Source organism: Dreissena polymorpha, chromosome 4, assembly GCF_020536995.1.
Source record: "Dreissena polymorpha isolate Duluth1 chromosome 4, UMN_Dpol_1.0, whole genome shotgun sequence".
In the NCBI taxonomy this organism is placed as follows: Eukaryota; Metazoa; Mollusca; class Bivalvia; order Myida; family Dreissenidae; genus Dreissena; species Dreissena polymorpha.
In genome coordinates, this window is record NC_068358.1 from 82,718,847 (window position 1) to 82,745,439 (window position 26,593).

General features: G+C 38.5%; 2 protein-coding genes and 1 long non-coding RNA gene across 10 annotated transcripts in view; 1 reads left to right on the top strand and 2 right to left on the bottom strand.

Moving 5' to 3' along the window:
* The window catches only part of LOC127877645 (uncharacterized), a 76,694-nt gene that overhangs the window by 30,192 nt on the left and 19,909 nt on the right, over positions 1-26,593 (top strand). The window contains exon 2 of the long non-coding RNA XR_008048513.1: positions 18,377-18,491. This is a non-coding gene — a long non-coding RNA (uncharacterized LOC127877645). The remainder of the gene's footprint in view (positions 1-18,376; positions 18,492-26,593) is intronic.
* Positions 1-26,593, bottom strand: part of LOC127877618 (leucine-rich repeat-containing protein 49-like) — a 104,808-nt gene that overhangs the window by 12,355 nt on the left and 65,860 nt on the right. For 6 of the 7 annotated variants that reach the window (XM_052423677.1, XM_052423672.1, XM_052423676.1 and 3 more), the window contains 7 exons: positions 24,448-24,531; positions 18,414-18,458; positions 15,477-15,673; positions 8,260-8,424; positions 7,045-7,258; positions 5,739-5,924; positions 5,121-5,230 (listed from right to left, as the gene is read on the bottom strand). In XM_052423677.1, coding sequence (XP_052279637.1) covers positions 5,121-5,230; positions 5,739-5,924; positions 7,045-7,258; positions 8,260-8,424; positions 15,477-15,673; positions 18,414-18,458; positions 24,448-24,531 — 1,001 coding nt within the window. The remainder of the gene's footprint in view (positions 1-5,120; positions 5,231-5,738; positions 5,925-7,044; positions 7,259-8,259; positions 8,425-15,476; positions 15,674-18,413; positions 18,459-24,447; positions 24,532-26,593) is intronic. The other variant, XM_052423675.1, reaches the window with a different exon arrangement.
* Positions 20,248-26,593, bottom strand: part of LOC127877630 (uncharacterized) — a 124,683-nt gene continuing 118,337 nt past the window's right edge. Inside the window, exons 3-4 of one of the 2 annotated variants that reach the window (XR_008048506.1) lie at positions 20,877-21,125; positions 20,248-20,552 (exon numbers count right to left, since the gene is read on the bottom strand). The gene's annotated coding sequence lies outside the window, so the exon portion shown is untranslated. Of the gene's footprint in view, positions 21,126-26,593 lie in introns of both variants that reach the window. The other variant, XR_008048505.1, reaches the window with a different exon arrangement.

Below are 26,593 nucleotides of genomic sequence, written 5' to 3' on the forward strand. Positions count from 1 at the left end.
ATTGAGTATTCAATGTTCCGTACAAGTATTGAGTATGCTATGTTCTGTACAAGTATTGAGTATGCTATGTTCTGTACAAGTATTGAGTATTCAATATTCTGTACAAGTATTGAGTATGTTATGTTCTCTACAAGTATTGAGTATGCTATGTTCTGTACAAGTATTGAGTATTCAATATTCTGTACAAGTATTGAGTATGCTATGTTCTGTACAAGTATTGAGTATGCTATGTTCTGTACAAGTATTGAGTATTCAATATTCTGTACAAGTATTGAGTATGCTATGTTCTGTACAAGTATTGAGTATTCAATATTCTGTTCAAGTATTGAGAAATCCAGGTTCTGTACAAGTATTGAGTATGCTGTGATCACTACAAGTATTGAGTATGTATATATTGTTCTGTACTCGTATTGTTTATGCTTTGTTCCAAACAAGTAGTTAGTGTGATATGTTCTGAACAAGTATTGAGAATGCAATGTTCCATAAAAGTATTGAGTATTAATGTATATTACACCAACATTAACCTTACTCCAGTCTTAATGCATTTATACATTGAAATACAATTACCATGAATGCATTACTTTCCATACTGGGGGAAAGTTACCATAATAACTTCGGAAACCCCCTTTTTAGCAAAAATAATAATTGTTTGCGACTCAAAATGTTCAGACATACGTGTTTTTGTCCATAAGTAAAGACACTAAATTTTCTGACAGTCTATTTCACAGCGCTATTTCACCATATATCGGCCCTGTTTTTGCTAAACTGGAGACCCTTCGATCATGTGGTTTCCCAACCAGATTGAGGTAACAAAACCTGGCAAATTAATGTCTGAGGACAATGAACCATTACATTTGCGTTATTGTATGAATTACCATGTATACAGGTGATAAACAATTGTTTCACCCAACAGCATTTGAGCAATATGTTTAATGTTTTCGTATAATTTAAGGTAAGAGATTATAAAGATGCAAATTTGTATTTATTTCAAAGCAGAGGAAGAAGAGTACAACAAATTAAAATTATTGCATTGATTTATTGTTTTATTTCAATGTAATAATTGACAAACAAATATAATATAACAGTCTCTAAATGTTCAGGCAAGAAAAAATGTAATTATTTTTAATTGTCTGAAAACTTAGAGTAATTACAGTAAATAAATTTAAGCCTATCTCATCAAATGAACAATAATGGCATCATTACAATTCAAATGAATAATTTATGCTTCACAAGTATCATGGAAATGTTGGTAAGCTTTATGTAAGTACATAAGTATGTAATCAGACCTGGGCCCTTATTCACAAACCCGTTCTTAGACTTACGAATAAAGGATAGACTTGGAACCAAGAAAAATGCGTTCAGTGTTTGAACATTTACAGGCCTCCACAGGTGATTATGTCATTAACAAAATGTTGTACATGAAGAATGATATAGATTGAAGTGTTTAATGCCAAGTTTGACTCAAAATTCAAGCAATATTTTAATATATCAATTTAAAGAATATTCTTTATTCTTAGACTTAAGTCTAAACATTTTTTGGTGAACAAGGGCACTGGTCTCCCCTAGCAATGACAGCAGACGGGACAGAGGCAGTTTACATGTACTTAAGTATGTGATCTGACCTGGTCTCCCCTAGCAACAAGAGCAGATGGGACTGAGGCAGTTTATATGTACTTAAGTATGTGATCTGACCTGGTCTCCCCTAGCAATGAGAGCAGACGGGACAGAGGCAGTTTACATGTACTTAAGTATGTGATCTGGCCTGGTCTTCTCTAGCAACGAGAGCAGATGGGACTTAGGCAGTTTACATGTACTTAAGTATGTGATCTGACCTGGTCTCCCCTAGCAACAAGAGCAGATGGGACTGAGGCAGTTTACATGTACTTAAGTATGTGATCTGACCTGGTCTCCTCTAGCAATGAGGCAGATGGGACTGAGGCAGTTTACATGTACTTAAGTATGTGATCTGACCTGGTCTCCCCTAGCAATGAGAGCAGATGGGACTTAGGCAGTTTACATGTACTTAAGTATGTGATCTGACCTGGTCTCCCCTAGCAATGAGGCAGATGGGACTGAGGCAGTTTACATGTACTTAAGTATGTGATCTGACCTGGTCTCCCCTAGCAATGAGAGCAGATGGGACTGAGGCAATTTACAAGTACTAAAATATGTGATCTGACCTGGTCTCCCCTAGCAATGAGAGCAGATGGGACTGAGGCAGTTTACATGTACTTAAGTATGTGATCTGACCTGGTCTCCCCTAGCAATGAGAGCAGATGGGACTGAGGCAGTTTACATGTACTAAAGTATGTGATCTGACCTGGTCTCCCCTAGCAATGAGAGCAGATGGGACTGAGGCAGTTTACAAGTACTAAAAGATGTGATCTGACCTGGTCTCCCCTGGCAATGAGAGCAGACGGGACTGAGGCAGTTTACAAGTACTAAAAGATGTGATCTGACCTGGTCTCCCCTAGCAATGAGAGCAGGCGGGACAGTGGCAGTTTACAAGTACTAAAATATGTGATCTGATCTGGTCTTCCCTAGCAATGAGAGCAGACGGGACTGAGGCAATTTACAAGTACTTAAGTATGTGATCTGACCTGGTCTCCCCTAGCAAAGAGAGCAGATGGGACTGAGGCAGTTTACATGTACTTAAGTATGTGATATGGCCTGGTCTCCCCTAGCAATGAGAGCAGATGGGACTGTGGCAGTTTACAAGTACTAAAATATGTGATTTGACCTGGTCTCCCCTAGCAATGAGAGCAGGCGGGACTGAGGCAGTTTACATGTACTTAAGTATGTGATCTGACCTGGTCTCCTCTAGCAATGAGAGCAGACGGGACTGTGGCAGTTTGCAAGTACTAAAAGATGTGATCTGACCTGGTCTCCCCTAGCAATGAGAGCAGATGGGACTGAGGCAGTTTACAAGTACTAAAATATGTGATCTGACCTGGTCTCCCCTAGCAATGAGAGCAGACGGGACTGTGGCAGGTTTGCAAGTACTAAAAGATGTGATCTGACCTGGTCTACCCTGGCAATGAGAGCAGACGGGACTGTGGCAGTTTCATGTACTTAAGTATGTGATTTGACCTGGTCTCCCCTAGCAATGAGAGCAGATGGGACTGAGGCAGTTAACATGAACTTAAGTATGTGATCTGACCTGGTCTCCCCTAGCAATGAGAGCAGATGGGACTGACGCAGTTTACATGTACTTAAGTATGTGATCTGACCTGGTCTCCCCTAACAATGAGAACAGATGGGACTGAGGCAGTTTACATGTACTTGAGTATGTGATCTGACCTGGTCTCCCCTAGCAATGAGAGCAGACTGGACTGAGGCAGTTTACATGTACTTAAGTATGTGATCTGACCTGGTCTCCCCTAGCAATGAGAGCAGATGGGACTGAGGCAGTTTACATGTTCTTAAGTATGTGATCTGACCTGGTCTCCCCTAGCAATGAGAGCAGACGGGACTGAGGCAGTTTACATGTACTTAAGTATGTGATCTGACCTGGTCTCCCCTAGCAATGAGGCAGATGGGACTGAGGCAGTTTACATGTACTTAAGTATGTGATCTGACCTGGTCTCCCCTAGCAAGGAGAGCAGAAGGGACTGAGGCAGTTTACAAGTACTAAAATATGTGATCTGATCTGGTCTCCCCTTGGCAATGAGAGCAGACGGGACTGAGGCAGTTTACAAGTACTAAAAGATGTGATCTGACCTGGTCTTCCCTAGCAATGAGAGCAGATGGGACTGAGGCAGTTTACATGTACTTAAGTATGTGATCTGACCTGGTCTCCCATGGCAATGAGAGCAGACGGGACTTAGGCAGTTTACATGTACTTAAGTATGTGATCTGACCTGGTCTCCCCTAGCAAAGAGAGCAGACGGGACTGAGGCAGTTTACATGTACTTAAGTATGTGATCTGACCTGGTCTCCCCTAGCAATGAGAGCAGATGGGACTGAGGCAGTTTACATGTACTTAAGTATGTGATCTGACCTGGTCTCCCCTAGCAATGAGAGCAGATGGGACTGAGGCAGTTTACATGTACTTAAGTATGTGATCTGACCTGGTCTTCCCTAGCAATGAGAGCAGATGGGACTGAGGCAGTTTACATGTACTTAAGTATGTGATCTGACCTGGTCTCCCCTAGCAAAGAGAGCAGACGGGACTTAGGCAGTTTACATGTACTTAAGTATGTGATCTGACCTGGTCTCCCCTAGCAATGAGAGCAGATGGGACTGAGGCAGTTTACAAGTACTAAAATATGTGATCTGACCTGGTCTCCCCTAGCAATGAGAGCAGACGGGACTGTGGCAGTTTACATGTTCTTAAGTATGTGATCTGACCTGGTCTCCCCTAGCAATGCGAGCAGATGGGACTGAGGCAGTTTACATGTACTTAAGTATGTGATCTGACCTGGTCTCCCCTAGCAATGAGAGCAGATGGGACTAAGACAGTTTACATGTACTTAAGTATGTGATATGGCCTGGTCTCCCCTAGCAATGAGAGCAGATGGGACTGAGGCAGTTTACATGTACTTGAGTATGTGATATGGCCTGGTCTCCCCTAGCAATGAGAGCAGACGGGACTTAGGCAGTTTACATGTACTTAAGTATGTGATATGACCTGGTCTCCCCTAGCAATGAGAGCAGACGGGACTTAGGCAGTTTACATGTACTTGAGTATGTGATCTGACCTGGTCTCCCCTAGCAATGAGAGCAGACTGGACTGAGGCAGTTTACATGTACTTAAGTATGTGATATGACCTGGTCTCCCCTAGCAACGAGAGCAGATGGGACTGAGGCAGTTTACAAGTACTTAAGTATGTGATCTGACCTGGTCTCCCCTGGCAATGAGAGCAGATGGGACTGAGGCAGTTTACATGTACTTAAGTATGTGATCTGACCTGGTCTCCCATGGCAATGAGAGCAGATGGGACATAGGCAGTTTACAAGTACTAAAATATGTGATCTGACCTGGTCTCCCCTAGCAACGAGAGCAGACGGGACTAAGGCAGTTTACATGTACTTAAGTATGTGATCAGACCTGGTCTCCCCTAGCAACGAGAGCAGACGGGACTTAGGCAGTTTACATGTACTTAAGTATTTGATCTGACCTGGTCTCCCCTAGCAACGAGAGCAGACGGGACTGAGGCAGCTCTGTGGTTGTCATCTGCGACACGGCTCCAAACAGCTGCTCTGCAGACAGGATGTCTGCTGCTGTCACCTGGAAAGGCACGCAAAACACGTGGTTTCAAACATTATTGTATAACTATGGCTCACTACATACCTTATTTTCTATGAGGTTTCGTTGAATTTTGGCCAGTAGTTTCTAGTGTAAACAAGACATTCAGAAAGTTAATAAACCTAACCTCACATATTTTTGGAGCATAACAAACTAGAAACAATAAATACACCACATACTTAACAAAACATTTAAGTCATTTGAAAGATTTAGAACACATTTACTAAATAAAATAATTTTCTTAGATGCAAGCAACTATACAGCTACAACTTTTATATTTTCAAATGACTTAAATGTCAATGATCTTCTTGAGTATACCAAGAAACTTCACTACTACAATTAAAAAGAATCAGATAATAACTAGTCTTAACAAAAGCAAATGTTTTGATGCAAGGAAGTTTTGAACTACAAAGTTGTGTAACTCTAATGTAAACATACAATAAAATAAATTAGTTTTACAACTGTAAGAGTTGCCACCCTTATCCCATACCTCAACATCATTGATTTTCTTGAGAGCAAAATGTGCGAGTCTGAAGAGCACGTAGGATTTCCAGAGGTTGTGCTTTGTGACAGGGTTGCCTTCAAGGTCAATTGTGAGGTTGTCTAGGCGACGGATGCAGGTGAGCGCATTTAACTGCTGGTAACTGCGGATATTTGTGGCGCTGAAGATTAGGTGCTGCAAAAGAACAAGTGGACATGTCGAGTCTGTTTCCGGGGTAGGATCTATAAATTGGTTTCTTATAAAGCACAGCTCTTGAGAATGATCCTATAAGGTTTATAGAACCCAGGACCTCCCAACTATTGCTTCGCAGATACCATCGTTACTATTTTAGCAAGTTGATTTTAGATTGCACCAAACACATTTAAAATTATGTCCTTTTAGATCCCTCATATCAAATATACGGAAATGTCAGAGCTAGAAGGACAAAGATGCCCTGCTGTCACTGGACACAGAAACAGGTGTTGTGCGAAACAGATCATGTGAACAATAAATAAAGCATATATTTACCACTCCTTTGTAACTGTCATTTTTACCATTTTGTCACACGACTGGTTTATACTTTTGAAAAAGGGTTTTAAGACCAATTCTTAGATTTTGGGGAAAAAATTAGGATGAAATTAAGATAAAAATTTAAATCAAACCTTCTTTTCACTTCTAAAGGGAGTGACTTAACTTGCAGAAGAAAGTTGAATCTAGGCATAAAGCAAGGATTGCTTTGCGTTTTATAAGTTTTTTGCAAGGAATAGTTAAGGACTATTTAGAGTGGTGAAAACATCACAATGATTCTATATTTCTACACAAGATTTAATTCAATTACTTTAATTGGTTTTTATATTACTTTTGTTACAGTTGAATGAATCATTTTCTTTCAAACCAAAAACTAAATAATTTCAATAGTGTGATAGGATTAAAAGATTATTAGTTTACATGTAGCATCTTAGTGCAATTGAACTTATCCAACTTTTCTCAGTAAGGCTCACTAATATCCCACAAGCCTTGCTGTATAAACCTTTCTTGAACTTGTTAATCATAATGACAAATGATTAATATCACATGCTATGTTAGAGTAAAGATTACCCAAATATACCCTAGTAGGAAAAATCCAGAGTGGAGTGTCATGATATAACGATGTGCGCTCTGGGAAATACTACAGTAACAGTAATTTCTGTCAATTTTTTTTTAAATATTTTGCAAGTTTCTTAAGTTATATATATATATATATATGTCATAAAAATAATAGAATTAATTCACAACAGTTTCATGCGCAATCCAGACATCATTACAGTGCTCCTACCTGAGTGGCTGGGAAACGAACACGTATTTTTGCGAGATGTTTTGCTATCTCCTCAAAGTCAATGAACTTAAAGATGATGGTTGCCACGGCACCAGCAGCCTGTATGCCCCAGTTTCGGTCCAATGCCTCCAGCGACTTTGGTCCGTACAGGGTCAGCCGGTCACCCTCTAGGTCAGCCACATTGTTCAGATTTGAACCCAACTTGTCATCCGCACTGGAAACACAATAAAAAAGGCATCAGCTTATTGTTTGTTTAAGGGGAGCCACACTTGGGGGAAAACTGGGCTTAATGTATGTGCGTCAAGTGTCATCCCAACTTAGTCTGTGCGGTCTGTGCAGGCTTATCAGGGAAAACATTTTCCCCTTTTATGATACTACCATTATCATACAAATCCAGTTTGGCAGAAAGTGTTGTCCTTGATCAGCATGTTTTGACTGCACAGGCTTATCTCGGACAACACTTATCACACATTCATTGAGCCAAGTTATCCCACAACAAGGCTTAAGAAAATTTTCACCATATTCATAACTATTATGGTCATTTCAGTTAACCTACTCACCATTTTCCTGGGTCACATGAATTACTGCTACCAAGAGCAAATTAATTTGCATTTGACTGAAATTACGCTTCTTGAAACAGAGGAACTTAAATAATGGTTGTAAAAATAATTTCATGACCAAATGCCACACAAATTATGTGGCTGGGTCGTGAATCAAACATGTCATCTCAGATTTGTTGTCCAGCACTTACAAACTAATAAAGCTGGCCCATTAATCCTCAACATTTTGTCTCAAAGTTACTCATTTCTTGAGTTATTAGCTTGTTAGTTTTTCGCAATGGTTGTCCAAACTGGAAGCACATCGATTGTTGCTACAGCAACTTGCTTAATGAAAAGATTTTATTTCATATGTGTTCAGCCTTTATGGGCTCTAATGTTAAACAATAACCCTTTAAATTATAACCATTGTTAATTTTATAACACACATAGATTTGAACATAATCAGCGAGTAAAGCACTGCCCAATATCAATGTACAGTTTTAGTCAGCTCGTTAGAATGTAGCCTTCAAAGTGAAGTTTTGGCCACTAAATAACACTGGTTGCATTATCTATTTATTGAGGAAAACCCTTTTACAAACAATCCAAAATCTAATGATTTAGGTTATTTAAGAATTGACAAAATATATCTCAAAACCAAAATGTTTGCCTGTCTTACCCAAACAGCAACGTCTCCTTGTACAGGCCAGGTTTGGTTTCTGTGACAATGCCAGGTCGGCGTGCCCCCTGGGTGGCAGTGCGGGGGCGCTCCCTTGTGTCCCCACCATCCAGTGTCAGACTGTGGGCGCTACCTGGGCGACTGTCTGCACGACTACTGTGCTTGCTACAAACCAATCAACTTACATGTCAAATGAATCAGAGTAACACAGGCCAATTCATCAGGGTTTGCAGGTGAAATAGGCTGCATCTAATGTTATCAAAATTTGAATCATTTTCACTCACAATATATATATATATAAGCAGTTCTTTGAGTTTGTACAAACTGCTGGGCATATTAACATATATTTAATAGCACTCAATTCAAATGAAAAATAAAACCATCAGTGGTCACAACAAAATGTTCCAGCTTACATTAAATAATGAATTAGCTAAATTTCAGCAATGTATGTTCATTTTATGTTTGTTAACAAATTTTGTTTTAACCTTCAAATATTTCTATCAAATAAACAATAATTGTGAAACAATTGAATAGAAAATGCACAACAAGCTAAATTAATACTGTATATTCTATATGAGACTCAATCCCATAAAGCTTTGACACACAACAAGACACAGGCAAACACTATACACATAAATATGCCCTTAAATATAGGATCTGCCATGAGTTGCCATTCCATACCATGTTTTATTAAATGAGTTCCGGAATTTTGTTAGCAAGCCTTAAAATTTCCTGAATGTGTATCATTAATTATGGTTTAAAATAACAATGTGCGTCAGATCTTTTTTATTACGTTCTTTTAAATTAGCGAACAAAATTGATATGAGCCACGCTCTGTGAAAAGGGTGTTTAATACATGTGCATAAAGTATAGCCTGTGCAGTCCAAACAGGCTAACCTGAGACAACATTTTCTGCCTTGACTGGATTTTTGAGTAGTAAAGTGTTCCTTGAAAAGAAAAATGCAACAAAGTGGAACTGGTCGTCACTGATTTGCCGGTGTGGACTGCACAGGCTTATCTGGGACAACACTTTACAAACATGCATTAAACCCCCTTTTCACGGAGCAAGGCTCATATTTTTGTAAACGTCATGACCAAACAGGGAAGTTGTTCACATTGTGTGATGTCACTTGACGTTGCAGCATCATTTCAGCAAAATGACGTAACATAATTGGTCAGTCAAACAACAAGGGTAAAAGTCGTTAAGACAGCAGTCAATAATTTCTACTAATACACATTGTTATTGTTACTTGCATCTGTTTTGTGTTTTACATTTTTGCAACTCAAAACGACTGACTCCTGATCGTCATTCTCAGTTCAAAAATGACTTTCGAGTAAAATATACTGGCCATTGATCTTTATGGACAGTTGACTGTTATTCTCAAGTGTGATTTCGGCCAGAAGGAATCCAAACTGACAGTTGTCTGCAGTTTACCGTTGTTCTCCATTGACTGCTAGGTCAGTTTTGACTGTATAATTATATAATCATCAAAATCAATGCTCGTCACCGCGCACAAAATTGGAAAAAAATCGACTGAAGCCAGCGTTGGTTTAGCGTTGGTTTAACGGTAGTGAGCGTTGGTTTAGCAGTGACGGGAGCGTTGATAGAGCGGCGTTCTGCGCATGTTCGCGTCGGCTAGGCGGGAGTTTAAAGTTGGTAAAGCGGCATACCGCTTCTGACTACAGAACTGAACGGATCGCTTTGATAGCCGTTCGGATAATTTTTAATGGAAGTCAATAGTTAAAGTTCATCATGCCATGTAGACAAAAGAAGTGGAAGGCTGGAGATAGAGAGGCAGCAGCCTCCAAGAAGATCATTACTGAGCAGGCAGCTGAACCAATGGAGTTCAGGTAAATATAGGTAGCCCACTAGTTGTGTCAAGAAATATTCAACAACTGTGAAAAAATACTGTTATGTATTTTACTGCAACATTTTTAATTTATAATTCATTTGTTATATTTTGCAGAGACCAGAAATGCCACACCAGAATCCACTGCTAGCACAGCCACTGTTAACACAGCCACTGCTGCAACAGCCCAGGCAGGGACAGCTATTGATGAAGGTAATCGCCAATAGAAATATTAAATTTAGTGATGATAATAATAATAATAATAATAACCATAATCTTTCAATTTAGTTGACATTGTTCATGTAATATTCATTTGTTATATTTTGCAGAGACCAGTAATGCCACACCATAATCCACTGTTAGCACACCCACTGCTACATGTAACACAGCCACAGCCACTGCTACCACAACCCAGGCAGGGGCAGCTGCTGATGAAGGTAATCACCAATGAAAATGTATGAAATGTAGTGATAATGATAATAATAATCTTTCAATTACGTTGACCTTGCTTATTTATTATTCATTTGTTATTTTTTGCAGACTCTGATGACGAGCCCGAGAAGGCCCTGACACAGGACCAGCCTGACAATGAGGAAATACCACCCGGTGATGAACAACCTGAGGAGGGCCGTGCTACTGCTGGTGCTGAAGGTAATGATAATGTGATAATATGCAATGAAAAATCAATACAAATTGATCTAAATAATATATGTTTCATTTATACATTTATTATTTCTATTCAACTGTTATATTTTTCAGACTCTGAACGGGACGATGAACAGCGTCAGCCGCAGAAGAAGTCTCGCCGCAAGGCCCTCCTGCTCGACAATGACACTCAGGAGCAACTCATCGAGTGGGTCCGGGAGCATGAACTGTTGTGGAGGAAGGGGGCCACCAACTACAAAAATACAAAGAAGAAGACGGAACTTTGGACCAGGAAGGCAATAGAGCTGAACATTGAGGAGGGAGCTGAAGTTCTCAGGACATGGGTGAAGTCAGTCCGGGACCTCTACGCTAAGCTTATCTGCAAGAAGTCTGGCCAGGCTGCAGCGAACTTGACGGACAGAGAACTGTTCATCCAGAGGAACAGCGCCTTCCTGCACAAGCAGGTCAAGCCCAGGAAAAGCCAGCCACTTAGAAACATACCCCTCACACAGGAAACTTTAGCAAACCAGCCTCCAGAAGACCAGCACTCGGCGTCGACCAGCATCTCTCGCCAGCCTTCCCACGACATCGAGGAACAGGAAGAAGACGAGGGTTCCCTCTTGCTCATTGAAACTCAAGCGGCACTCACGAGGTCCCAGGGCACTCCACCTCCACTAGCTCTCTCTCCACCACCACCAGACCACGCCGTGCCGCCACCAGAGCCGAGCCTGAAGATGCCCCTGCGATGCTGGAGATGAGAGATAGTATGAAGGCTACCAACGCCCTCCTGGAGAGACTTTTCCAAGCCCAGGAGATCAGCCATGCACGACAGCCCTTCATCACGTACATGTCCCAGTCTCTCCAACAACTACCTGAGGCCCAGTACCAGCTCACAGTAGAGAGAATGACGGCCATTCTCCACGAGATGCAGCGACCCATCCCCGACCCCCTCCCTCCAGCTCAACCACCTCCAACATCAGTACCTTCCCCCACACTCACCTTCTACCAGCAGCGGCCGCATTGCTACCAGCCCCAGACTCAGCATTACGTCTTCAAGCAGCAGCCTCAGCCTGAGCCCCAGCCTCAGCACTTACATCAATTGCAAACACCCAGAGGCAGCAGGCCATCCTCCCTCCCAAGGAGCTCCAGCGCAGGACTCATGTTGTCAGACATGCCCAAGTTTTACTCCTTTAACCAAGCCACCATGAGCGCCGTCACCAAGGGGTGGATTCTCCAGGACTTTCAAAGGCAGGATATAAATGCTCCATCCATACCAATCCCCGCTACAGCTCAAGGGACTGATGATAAGGGCCACCGTTGAGGAGAATTGAGACTGCTTGTGATGTGTTGAAGGTGAAGTGACTACTCAGTTATTTCATGTGATTTTTGTTTAAGGGATGAGCTGGAAAGCTGTTTTGATGTTTATTGTTTTTATATGCACTTGTGTGTTTGGGTGGTCTCAAAAGTTTTGAGCTTAAATAAACAGCATTTTTTTAAAACTATTCTTGACTACTTTATTTATTGGATTTTCTAACTTTAAAAAAAAAACCTTCAAGTATTAAACAAGACACGTTTTAACCCATTAAGACCCAGGCTATTTTTAGAGTCTACCTCTTTGACTAAAATTACCAAAAAGACAGCTTACTACAGGCTTAACAACTTACAAGACCCCATAGTACTGAAATCATTGAAAACAATAGAGCATTTGCTCCTTTCTGGAGCAAATGTTTTATTTATTATAATGGCTTCAGAAACTGAAATTTTCAGAGGTGCGAAAAGGCGCTACTGGGACTTAATGGATTTAACATAAAGTGCTTTTATACATGTAATATGACATCAAGAATGAATCGGATCACAAGTTTCTTTATTAATCTCATAACATTTCAAACAAACACAAGTACAATTTGTTCATTGCATGTCCAATACTGGGTCACCATTAACGTTCGAATTCCTTTAACAATGACAAATAACATTTACAACAAAGTAATCAACATATTACATGTATATGGACAATGCACAAGTGTATCCTCAGTGTTCTGTGCAGTGTTCAGTTGATAGCCACCATTCTTTCCTGCCAGTCCACTGATCCTGCAGGGGAGTTGCACCAATGCTTGAATAGGTTATGCTGCCTCTTCCCATTACGCGAGGCTGTGTTTGGGCCTTGCACGACGATAGTGTCCTCCAAGTTCCGTCCTTCTCTCCATGCCCCAGGCTGCAGGTTGCCATCTGGTTGTGCACGGTCCACAAGTCTGTTCTGGAGCACTGGATAGCGGGTGCGCATCAGGTTATGGAGGATGCAGCAAGCTTCCACGATGGTTCTGACAGTTTCATGGTGTTGTTGCATGGTGGTGAGCAGAATCTGGAACCTGTTGGCCAGGATGCCGAATGCGTTCTCCACGACCCGTCTTGCCCTGGACAGCCGATAGTTAAAGATGCGCTCTTCATGGGTGAGCTTTCTGGTGTTGTACGGCTTCATGAGGTAGGTCCGCAGTGAGAAGGCGTCATCTCCGATGATGAAGTAAGGCATATTCTGATTGTCATTGGGTAGGGGGTCTGGCTGAGGAAAGGCATGAATCCTGTTCTGGTCAAGCCCACGATGGAGATCACTTTCATTGTAGATCTGAGCGTCTGAGGATGAGCCATTGCCTGAGACGTCAATGTAGGTGAACTTGTAGTCATCATCCACCATGGCAAACAGGCTCACGCTGTAAAAGCCTTTGTAGTTGTAGAATTCTGAGCCAGAGTTAGGAGGAGCTTTACAGGCCACGTGCTTGCCATCAATGGCACCAACTGTGTGAGGAAAGTTCCATCTCTGGTACCATTTGTAAGCCAGGTCTCTCCATCCTTGTTCAGTTGTTGGGCAAAACAACAATTCATCTGTGTACTCCTCAATGATGGCCTTTACCACTTCTCTTACTACCACACTGATGGTGTTGTAGGGAACCCACCAGGCGTATTGCATGTTTCTGTAGGTGTTACCAGAGGCCAGGTGCCGTAGTGTGATTGCCAATTTGAGACCAGGTTCCAGGCTTGGTCGGTAATTGGTGTCTTGTTTGGTCAATCGGGGGGTCAGCCTCTGTACAACTTCATCAAACATGGCTGGTGGCATCCTCATAAAGTGATGGAAGGCTCGTGGATCCTCATTCCTCAGCTCCACCATCAGCTTGTGATACAGTCCATGTTCAGGCCTTCTCAGTATCCACTTGTCTGACCCACACAACTCTGTCTCTCCTTCTTCTCTCTCTTCTCCTTCTGTCAACAGCTTGTTGCAATCTGAGAAGGTTCTGATTCTGCTGCTGGACTAGTGCACCAATCACAACAAGTCTCACAGCATCCATGGTAGAACACCTTTACTGTAACTGAGCAAATTAAAATGAGGTCTGCACTGAACGGTAGCTCTATTTAAAATGGACTCCTGACTCATATCTCCCCGTATTTATAGCCAAATTCTGGTCCCGCTCCAACACCTCAATATCAACGCCAAACCAAAGTTAATCACTGCAATGGATCGCTACTTCAACGCCCGACACCGTTCCAGCAATTCTTTGTCCGTTCGGAAAACGCTTCCAACCTCTACACCAAAGTTTGTGCAACGTTTAATCACCGCCCTGGGCAAAACTGGCGAAGCAGCAGTTGTCCAGCATTCAAGATTTCTGCGTTGGCCTTGTGGACCCAAACGTCCACGAACTTGCGTCTAGCGGTGCCAAACTTTGACTTAGCGTTGGTGGAACGGTGGTGAACTTTGTCGGAACGGAAAATTGTCCGCTGCTCACCGCTCGCAATATTTTGTGCAGCTCAAAACCTTCTGAGCGGTAGGAGGAACCATCAGCAGTGACCAAGCGTATACGGCGTTGCCTTAACGGGGGCCAACTTCTGTTTAACGGTCGTGAGCGGTCGTGAACAGTAGCGAGAGGTGATGATTGTTTTTCACCGCTCCAGGAACGCTCAAGCAAAGTTCTGGCGGTGTGACCGGGCCTTAACACAAGTATCGGCAGAGAGTGTCGTCCCTGATTAGCCTGTTCAGACTGCATTTCTGCACTATGGTGACAAGCCACCCTGTCCACTATAAAGTCATGCAAGATTTTCTGGTCTCATTAGCTGACAAAGTAGCTTCTGACAAGAATGCATCAATGCCCTAGAAAGTCTTGATCTACACCAGCCACATAATGGCATAATAACCCTGTTTGCATGACATGGCTCATACATTTGTAAGAATCGAATATATAAATTAGAGTAAATAATTGCTAAAACAAAAGGATCTCACGCTACATCAAACAAGTTATGTCACAGTTTAATTAGTAAAGCAAGGAACATTCAAATGGACTGAAATGCATTCACAGACACAACACTTAAGTACAACAGACCTTTCCAGTTTTTTTCAAAACAAGTTTTAACCTCTTCCCGCATCAAATAATTAATTTTCATCCATAAATATCATTATCTCTACTGTTCAAAGACATTTGTGTATTAAAGCTTGACTGTGACACATTTGACTAGAATGTGCAGGTTGGATAAAATAGCCAATAAATTTAGAATTAAAGATATACTAGACATAAATTTGTTCAGGAAATGTCTATACACATCTGACACATGTGTCACATAACATTGTGAGTGAAGTAGTAGAAGCTCTATACCACGCCAGTTAGCCACGGCCGTTAGGGAACATGGATAGAATGATAACCTGATAGTAACCTGGCCAGTAAAAGGTGAATATTGTCCAACCTTGTCACAGACTCGGACTCGTCACGACTTTCCTCGCCCTCCTGATCAGGGGAGACAACCTCTGCGTTAGGGAGGGAGCCAATGTGGTTGGCATAGAGGTCAGGGGTTCGAGTCATCTTGGATGTGCGCTGAATCAACGAGCCCTGGGACACTTCCCAGTTTCGTTTTGCATTGTTTATTGCAAGTCGTCGCTTTTCCTGCAATTAGTTGTACATGTGTTAGTGTTCCAGTTATATGGCTGTGACTGTATTCGCTAATCCAGTTGTACATGTGTTAGTGTTCCAGTTATATGGCTGTGACTGTATTCGCTAATGCAGTTGTACATGTGTTAGTGTTCCAGTTATATGGCTGTGAAAGTATTCGCTAATCCAGTTGTACATGTGTTAGTGTTCCAGTTATATGGCTGTGACTGTATTCGCTAATCCAGTTGTACATGTGTAAGTGTTCCAGTTACATGGCTGTGACTGTATTCGCTAATCCAGTTGTACATGTGTTAGTGTTCCAGTTATATGGCTGTGACTGTATTTGCTAATCCATTTCGAGCCTTACTCTGGGATAATAGGGCTTAATGAATAGGTGTAAAGTTGTCCCAGATAAGCCTGTGCAAAAGCTTGTCTGGGACAACACTTTCCACCTTAACTGGATTGTTGCTAATGAGACCTCGTATAAAGACAAAATACAATAGTTGCAGAGAGTGTTGTCCCTTAATTTGGACGACACTTTATGCACTTGCATTAAGCCCATTTTCCCAAGACCGAGGCTATTTTGAATGAAGAGAATGGTTACATAAGGCCCTGTGTTTACATTTTTAAAGTGGCAGGGCCTTCATTACTAATCCATTGTTATACATAGAACAAAGAATGGACTTAGGCTAAAGTATTTATTATTATAATTGCCATTAAGCAAATAATTCCAAACAAGTAAGGCTTTCATAAGATCTATGAATATCAAGTTAGTCTCATGTACTCAAAACCATGGCTTTTTAAGAGCATAACAACAATATTCTTTTTGTCTTGGTCTTAAATGTATTTGTAAATTAATACAGCCCTGGACATGTAAGCAGTGCTCAGTTGATCATACATTATATGGAAGGTAAACTACGTAGGATTCATCTATCAGTATTCACATTCAGAGTACGATTTTTACATACAAGAAACAACAGTATATGCTTAAATAATGTTAACCCGAACATACATGACTCACCAACCGCATTATTTAAGAACTTGAAACACATGCTTAGATGTTGAAATTAGTGTCATTTGCATGCATTTAATGTCATTTATGTTTAGAACAAAAGGTTCCATGCTACCATACAGACATGCAACATAATTATATCTACAACAATCATTATGTAACTCATTAAACTATGGTTAAGAAAAATATTGATAATTATTTTAGGGTATAACATTTGCTATTGTTAATTCTATGGAATGTACAAAAATATAGGAAATATACAAAAATACAGCATTACAGAAAAGATTTAAAGAAACTAACTTATAACTATATTATTAGTGTTTTGTTTATTTTTTGCTAATTTTACAAAACAGAATAATTCCTTCTACACTGCAAAGGTCCAAGGGTTTGTTACAGTGAATGTTGTGGAAGTAAACTGTGTTTTTCAAGCATTCAAAAGCCAAAAACAATAAAATTCCATGAAAACAAGCTAGCTTCAAGCAATCCAAGCCAGCATTGTGCATGAAGATTATGTAAAGTTATTAATTAAAGCTTTTGCAAATAACAATTGAAAGAATTGACAAAAGAATGTTGCCAATGTTTTTCAAATGCATATACTTTTTCAATTCACATATGAAGCTATTAAAACTACAACTGACAACAAAATTCCTGTCAGATTTTAGTATTATCACATGCACCCAACATACAACTTCTATGAAACATGCCCAAGTCTAATGGTTGAAGTCCAAAGCAAGTCTCTGGTCTGTTATAGTCCACATTAAGTCTATGGACTGTTATAGTCAGTAGTTTGTTATAGTCCACAGCAAGTCTATGGCTGTAATTGTCCACAGTGAGTTAACTTTATAGTCCACAATAAGTCAGTAGTCTGTCATAGTCCACAGCAAGTCTATGGCTGTTATTGTCCACAGTGAGTTAACATTGTAGTCCACAATAAGTCAGTAGTCTGTCATAGTCCACAGCAAGTCTATGGCTGTTATTGTCCACAGTGAGTTAACATTGTAGTCCACAATAAGTCAGTAGTCTGTCAGAGTCCACAGCAAGTCTAAGGCTGTTATTGTCCACAGTGAGTTAACATTGTAGTCCACAATAACTATTTGGAGTATTGTCTCAAGTAAGTCTATGGACTGTCATAGGTCACAGTAGGTCTATGTTGCAGTCCACAGAAAGTCTCTGGTCTGTTACAGTCCTCAAAAAGTCTCTAGTCTGTTACCGTCTATAGTAAGTCTACAGACTGTTATAGTCCACAGTGAGGCTATTGACTGTTTGAGGGTGTCTTAAGGATTCAATGCCTAAATCTAAGCTATAAATTAATCTGCCAAGAAACATCATTGAAAGTCATTATTGAGTCATAAATGCAGAGGAAATAGGTGTTATAAATGTTGAATGGTTAAAGGTTTTCACAAATAGACAAATGTACTTAACGTCAACTTGCTAAGCCTGGTGTTTATCACTTAGTCTTGAGAAAAATCATTCGCAAAGGTATATGAACATTGTACATTGTTGGTGATGTTTGCGTAGATGCTTTTCTGACCTTTGATATGCTGTTTTTGTTGGAAAATTTTAAAAAATGTGTGGAAAATACAAATTTTGTTGAGCATTAAAAATATGTTTCAATACCATCGGACAGGGACCAAAAGAAAGGTGGCAGACAGTTTGTCCTTCGACCTTGTAATGTATCATTTGATAAGGTTGTTTGTTTATTTCAGAATGATGTTTCTTTGGCAGATCTACTGTTACACATACCCATTCATTTGCATGGCCAAAAGGTGCCCCAGTGGAGAAGTTACCCTGATTGGCAAGTTAACAAGTACATAATAACAGGTAAGGTAGCATATGGAGTAATTCCAGGCAAGAGTGTGAAAATATTACATCTTATAGAGAAATGTTTAGAAGATGGAATAGTTTTACACTCAGCATTTACTATTTTATATAGGTATAAATAATTTAACTGCTGTGAAATAATAGATATAGTCTACTCTCGTTATTTCGACATCGGATATCTCGACTTTCTCCATATGTCGAAGAAAGCTCAATGTCCCAACTTTTTTCTTTCTTTATCTATATTAATAAACATCGCATATCTCGATTTTCGTTATGTTGAATAATTCGATATCTCGACATAAAAATTATTCCTGAGTCCTGATTTTACCTGTATTTACTGTGGTTTATCTCGAAGTGCGAATAATTGTCCCAGTGTCGGCAAAGGTGATTAATTTTTTCTTTGATACTTCAGCGTCCCGCTTTGCCCGGCTGCTCTCAAATTGAGCGGTAGATAATTGATCCGTTAATTGCATCAATGACCACACGTGTGTAATGTTGTTAGCCATTAACACTTGAGTAAGGCCTGTCACTTTATAACCTGTGGGTTATTTTATTCTGTACTAATAATCAATTGAAATTTGCATTTCAAAATACAAAATGTACATGTACAGTTCAGCATGCCGGAACGTGATTTACGCATGTTCAGATGAAAAACCCTCGTCTTGATTGGACATCAATTGCATCATAACTTTAAGTAGCAACATTGCCGGATGTTTACTCGACAGTTTAGAAAATGATAACCGCATGTGTTCATGCAATTCAGTAATACGTAAAACGTCATTTTAAGCATTTAAATAGCAAATGTAATCGTGCCTCGTAAAAACGCGTATATATCAGGTAAGAGATAGGGTAGAAGAGAGTATAATGCCACACGGTGACAGTTTTAGTTAGACCACTTAGCATGTATATAGATGTTAAAAACAAGGTAAATTTTTGTCTCATTTGTTCTTTGAAAACGCCTAATCAGATATCTCGAACTCTCGTTATCTTGATTTTTTGCTTGTTCCCGCCGACTTCGAGATAACGAGAGTAGACTGTACGTAATAATAATGAACATTTAAAAGCCTTTGTATTAAAGAGATAACACAATTAGTTATAAATAATATCATTGTATGTTCCAAAATAATATAATTTCATAACAATAGGTGTGCTTGTAAAGTACTGTCACAATAAGTGAAATATGCCCCCAAATTATTGTTTTCACAAAGTCAAAAATTGATATTGACCTTGAAGCTGGATAAAACAGACAAATATAATTTATGAATTGAAAAACAGAAATCTAAATTCCTCTATTGATATATGAATTTTTATTATAATTAATTTCATACTAATTATTATAGTCTGCACAAGAACATTCAACAAAGGGAAATAACTCCATAAATACAAGTATCAAAAAGAGGTTTATGGTTCTTGAATTCTTCACTTCCTCTAGAAGTCTTCTTTCATGATATCAAGCTTCATTTGAATCTTGTAATATTTTTTTTTACTTATGATCTGCACAATAAATAACTGATGAGAGAGTTGTGGTTCATGAGCTCAGCACTTCCTCTAAATGTGCAGTATCAATATCAATCTTTTAATTTGAATACCTTCAATACTAAATTAATAATGCTAGGAACAATAAAATGGAACATAACTCTGTAAATGCTGATGAAAAAGTTATAGTTCTTGTATTCTTTCCTTCACAGAATAACCTCTAGTATCATATGCAGTTTAATTTGAACCAATTAAATACTTCCTGAGAAAGCAGAAAAAAACACTATAGACAAGGGACAAAATTGTCACAAAACCAGGTTTTCATTGTGAAAAAAAAATCTGATAAAGGGAGAAAACTCAAACTGAACTTTTGAAATGACCAAAAAAAATTAACCCCCTTTGTAAGTTTTTTTTTTTTTAAATCTATTTTTAGTCGTGGCGACCTTGACATTGGAGATATTGACGTGATTCTTTCGTGGGACACACCGTCCCATGATGGTGAACAAATGTGCCAAATGATTTTAAAATCTCACAATGAATGACATAGTTATGGCCAGGACAAGCTCATTTATGGCCATTTTTGACCTTTGAACTCAAAGTGTGACCTTGACCTTGGAGATATCGACGTAATTATTTCGCGCGACACACCGTCCAATGATGGTGAACAAATGTGCCAAATGATTTTAAAATCTGACGATGAACGACATAGTTATGGCTCGGACAAGCTCATTTATGGCCATTTTTGACCTTTGAACTCAAAGTGTGACCTTGACCTTGGAGATATCGACGTAATTATTTCGCGCGACACACCGTCCAATGATGGTGAACAAATGTGCCAAATGATTTTAAAATCTGACGATGAACGACATAGTTATGGCTCGGACAAGCTCATTTATGGCCATTTTTGACCTTTGAACTCAAAGTGTGACCTTGACCTTGGAGATATCGACGTAATTATTTCGCGCGACACACCGTCCAATGATGGTGAACAAATGTGCCAAACGATTTTAAAATCTGACAATGAACGACATAGTTATGGCCCGGACAAGCTTATTCCGCCAGCCCGCCAGCCAGCCAGCCAGCCCGCCAGCCAGCCAGCCCGCCCGCATTCGCCAATCTAATAACCAGTTTTTTCCTTCGGAAAACCTGGTTAAAAATCTAAGCAAAGGGCAAGTACTCCAATATAACTGATAAGAGAGTTATGAGTGTTGTTACCTGCACTTTCTCTTAATGTCCTCAATCAATGTACCAAATTTCATAGAAATTCCTTCAATACTAAATAACAGAGTTGTTTTGCACAAAAAATTACTCAAGGGCAATTACTATTTAAATTCTGAGGACAGAGTTATAGTTCTTTTACTCATCACTTTCCCTTAATGACCTCTTTCAGTATATGAATTTTCATTTGAATCTCTTCATTACTTCTCAATTGATTCTCTGTACAGTAAGCCGGACAGAATGACAGACAGCAGGATGGAAACTTTAAAAAACAGAAGGACGGACAATGCGATTACTATATGCCTCCATTCAGCATAAATAAATGAGAAATTAAATTTCTTATTATCGATTTAATAAAATATTGTATAACATGACAGAAATGTTGCATAATTCCAAACACCTAAGACAGCAAAGTACAACACATGACTGACACAGAGTGACTGACAAGTGCAGAAACATTGATGCGCAAAACACGTAGCATAGTACCTTCTGTCCTAAACTTTTACCCACAAAAGGCTGCATGTACACCTTTAGAACACCGATACTAGAAATATTAACCCAGCTTTTTAAACCTACTTCAGTAGTCTTATAATTATTCACACTTTATAGACTCAGAATCTCTATCCAACTTAATCAGTGTTAATAAAATCAATTCAACAATGTATTTTTCTGTAGTTTTTTTTAAAGAAGTTGTTGATGTGTCAGCGCACTGTTGAAAATGCAATATAGGGTGCACTGGAGACAGTTTTAGAATTCAGATGGTGAAAAGACTGGAGGAGTCACAGCAACAGCAAAATGCTTGTATTATACAAGCCCAACTACCATCTAGCAGTGCTAGAGCAAGAGCAAAGCAATTGATTAATTAGTGGTTTGTTTTTCAAGGTTAAAAAGGGAAATCATTTTCTCAGGAAAGTGAGAAAATCAATTGTTTCACATGCGCAAGTGAAATGTGTAAATTTTCTCACTTAACTGAGAAAATAGTTCAGGCTTTTACCCCCAGAGCAAACTCATTTTTTTTGTATTTAATGCTCTTGATCATTCTTTTCATATCAGTAACTATAAAGTTGTTATACACACATACTATTTACTGATATTAAATAATTGGGCTAAAAAATCAACGTTCCAGACCCATGCTTGATTTAAATGAAAATTTGCAAAATATAAATTGTTTGGGCTTCTTCTGGCCCTACAAATTGACATAGCAACTACAACTCTCTTACTTAAATTCGTCTTAACCCAAGTAAAAACAAGGCATAAATTAACTCTATCTGATGTGGTAGAGGTTTAGAAATAGTTAGAAGGTCAAGGTCACAAATGGAATGCATATGTGTTTTTATAAACAAGATGAACAATATTCCGCATGCAATAAACACATATGACCTAAGTGGAAGACTTATCAGTATTGATTGATCGGCCAATTTGACAAGTTGAAGTCCAAAGGTAGTTCAATGTCAAGGTCAAAATGATGTAATGTGACAGGGGTGAGTTGTGAGTGTTCATAAATAACGTCCATGTATGTATCAAAGCATGGTAACGGTAACTAGAGGTATTAATGTTTTATATAATGCATCATTTTTGATTAACCAATATTATAAAACTTCAAAATTAGTCCAAAAGTAAGTCAACTCTAAGGTCAATATGAGGTCAGTTGATGCTGGTGTGTTCTAAGACATCAACCGTGTAAGTACCATTCCTCTGCAGTAAGTGATAAAAATGTTACACCAAGTCTGACATTTTTGTTTACTTTTTTTTTAACTTTCTGAAAATTAGGTCAATGTCAAAGTCAAAATGAGGTCAGGTGAGGTGTTTGTGTTGATAGCATTCAAAGACATCATCCATTCAACAATCCAAACTTTGTAGGAAGCATTATGGACATTTCACTTAAATTGTGACTTTGGGTTAACCTTGTATGGACCATAGAATGGACTCAAGATGGTCCAATTGCTAAATTGTTTCTCAACACCAGTAAGACGATGCCAGTGGTTAAAAATCTTAGACAAACCTTGTAACCACCCTAGAAGCCACATTCATGACTCATTCTAAATGAAACATGGTCAGAATGTTTATATTGACAGTATTAAAGGGATCTTTTCACGCTTTGGTAAATTGACAAAATTGAAAAAAGTTGTTTCAGATTCGCAAATTTTCGTTTTAGTTATGATATTTGTGAGGAAACAGTAATACTGAACATTTACCATGGTCTAATATAGCCATTATATGCATCTTTTGACGATTTTAAAACCTAAAAATTATAAAGCGTTGCAACGCGAAACGATTGAATAATTTGGAGAGTTCTGTTTTTGTCGTCAAGTTTTGTGAAACTACGAAGATTGCTTATATAATGTATAAAATACGTTTACTAAGTGTACTCGGCGGAATAGCTCAGTAGGCTAACGCGTTTTTACTTCAGGACTCTGGCAGGACTCCAGGGGTCACTGGTTCGAAACCTGGTCCGGGCCATGTTCTTTTCCTTTTTTTAATTTTATTCTTGATTTTTTACTGGAGCTTTTACGATCCAATGTTTACATTTATCGATATAAAGCATTTAATGAATAAGTTAAAAAATGCCAAAATCTGTGAAAAGGCACCTTTAAAGCATAGTTCAAACCTGGGTAAATCGCATCCAAAAACTATCAACATGTCAAATCTTAGAAAAATCTTGTTAACACTCTAAACACCACATTTATGACTCAGACCTGATGACACTTGACCAGAGTGTTGTTTTTTTACAAGATCTGGGCCATATGGTGTAAAAATCTGTAACCAGGTCAAGTTTCCGACAACTGGTGTTTCTTCAATATATCATCACTTAGTTTAAATGAATAAATAATTTGCTAGTAAATACAGATTATCGTGATTTTTTCAAACGTTATCATGATCAAAAGAAGTATAAGTTATTCACAACGGTGTATTAAAACCAAGATTATTTTCTCAACAGATTTTTGTTTATGTCTTGAGGCACACATCATAATATAAATGAGGAAGTTAACCTTAACTTTTTCAATTTTCTTCATAAACAATTAGGCAAAATCCAAATTTATTGATTTTTAATTCTTAAAAGATTAATTATGTGTTACTTTTACCAATTTCAAAATAGATTATGCTGATTCTCTATGCTTGAATATTAAATAGACAAAGCTTAAAAAACAAAATTGTGAGGACTCATGAAAGCAAGCCTGACAAGAGGCAGGAGTAGGAGGTCTGTACACCAACCTCAAGGAAAAATTCACTGGTATGTAACCTCCAGGTCAGCCTGACCTACCTTCATCACGGAGAGCTTGTTCATCTCCTTCTTCTTCTCTTCCTCCTTCCTCGCCATCACCAGTGCGATCCTTCGCTCCTCTTCCTGGTATTGGAGAATCACATTAGCATATGGATAGTCGCCCATTGTGATATTATCACTGAATATCACATCAATCTCTTATATGGTATTTGAAAATCACACTAGTATGTAAAATGTCAGTCATTGTGATTGATGATGCAATATAACATCATAGTCACAATTATAGTTTTAGAGTAGAACTTTTTTTATAGAAATTGTTGCCATAATGTTAAGAATATCATCGTTATAATTATAGCAGTGCAGTGGTAAATAAGCTTAGAAATAGTTGTCTTTGTGAGGTGTAGTATTACTATAGCTGAGAATCACATCATTGTTTTATGCTGGAATTTTACTTTGATAAAGTGTATAATGCCGCATCATTCATATTAGCAAGAATTAGTCACCCATCATTGTATTTGGTTAAATATTCCATCATTACTTCTTGCAACTGCAAGATCATATTAACACACAATAAGTCTGTCATATACAATGGACTTTCATAGTATTGTCTACAGAGTTTTTCAAAAGTTTCTGATTTTGAAACTACACATTAAATTAAGTTTTGTTAATTGTCATGTCAAAATATGTAAGCTGATGTTTTAAATTATACCATAAGCAAAGGATTGTTTTCACAATACTTAGTTTTATGCAAATGTTCAGATAAGCACTGTTATATGTCACTTATGCGTTCATTAGTGTATAAATGAATGAAAAAATAAATCATAAACTTATCAAATTCTTAAACTTGAAACACACAATAATTCCATATTTTATTCTTTAGGTATTAATTTTTTATGTTTTACGATCCATATGGAAATACCACGCTGTGAAACTTAATTTTTAAACATGTCTATATGCAGCATGTAATTGATATGTAAATATAGTAAGCCAAAGGTCTTTATAACATGTAATGGCTGTTTTAATTGTTCATAATTTCTTCCTATAATTAACCCACAAATTATAGCTAAATCTGGCAAGTGGTTACATACTCAAATGTACTCAATGTAAATAGCTTGGTGGGGTGCCAAGTCATAATTAACAGTTCAATGTAACACATTAACAAGGTATTACTACCTCCTCTGCTATTACTGCACAGTTTTTACTATACATGTTGCATGGGGGTAAATAATACCAAGTTGAAATACAATATTCTTGTTCCACCATTCAAAGAATACCATCTCAGGTTATGACAGATACTTGTATTTATTCAACAATCCTTATTGATTTTTCTTTATATCACTGCTATATATACATCCTTGTACCAAATCTACTTCAAACTTCAACTTGTTTTACTTGTATACTTTTAAAAATTATAAACTCATGACAACATCATGTGACAAAATACACATCTAAAAGTTATGACAAACATAATGCCTTTTATCTATTATAGTAAAAAAAAACAAAAAAATTTCAAAACCACTGCACAACTCAATTGTGCACAATTATCAAGTTGATGAATGTAAAGACTCTTTTTAGTCTTCATAACAAACCAAGGGGTATCTTAATCAGGTATTGTGTACTTTCTGGTCTAAATGAACAGCATAGGAGTAAATGGGCATCATGTGGAATCAAAGAACTGCACAAGGAATCAATGATCAGCATAAGAAATCAATAGACATCATATGGTATAAAAAACAGCACAATGAATCAATGATCAGCATAGGAGTAAATGGGCATCATATGGAATTAAAGAACAGCACAATGAATCAATGATCAGCATAGGAGTAAATGGGCATCATATGGAATTAAAGAACAGCACAATGAAACAATGATCAGCATAGGAGTAAATGGGCATCATATGGAATTTAAGAAATGAATCTATGTTCAGCACAATGAATCAAAGAGCAGCAAAATAAGTCAATGATCATCATTACGAATAAATGATCAGCATAAAAATTAAATCAACAGCATAAGACATCAATGATCAGCATATGGAATCAATAATCAGCATAACAAATCAATCAGCCATATAAGGAATCAATGAGCACATAAGGAGTCAATCAGCAGCAAAAGGAGTCAATGAGATGCATAAGGAGTCAATGAGCAACATAAGGAGTCAATGAGCAACATAAGGAGTAAATGAGCA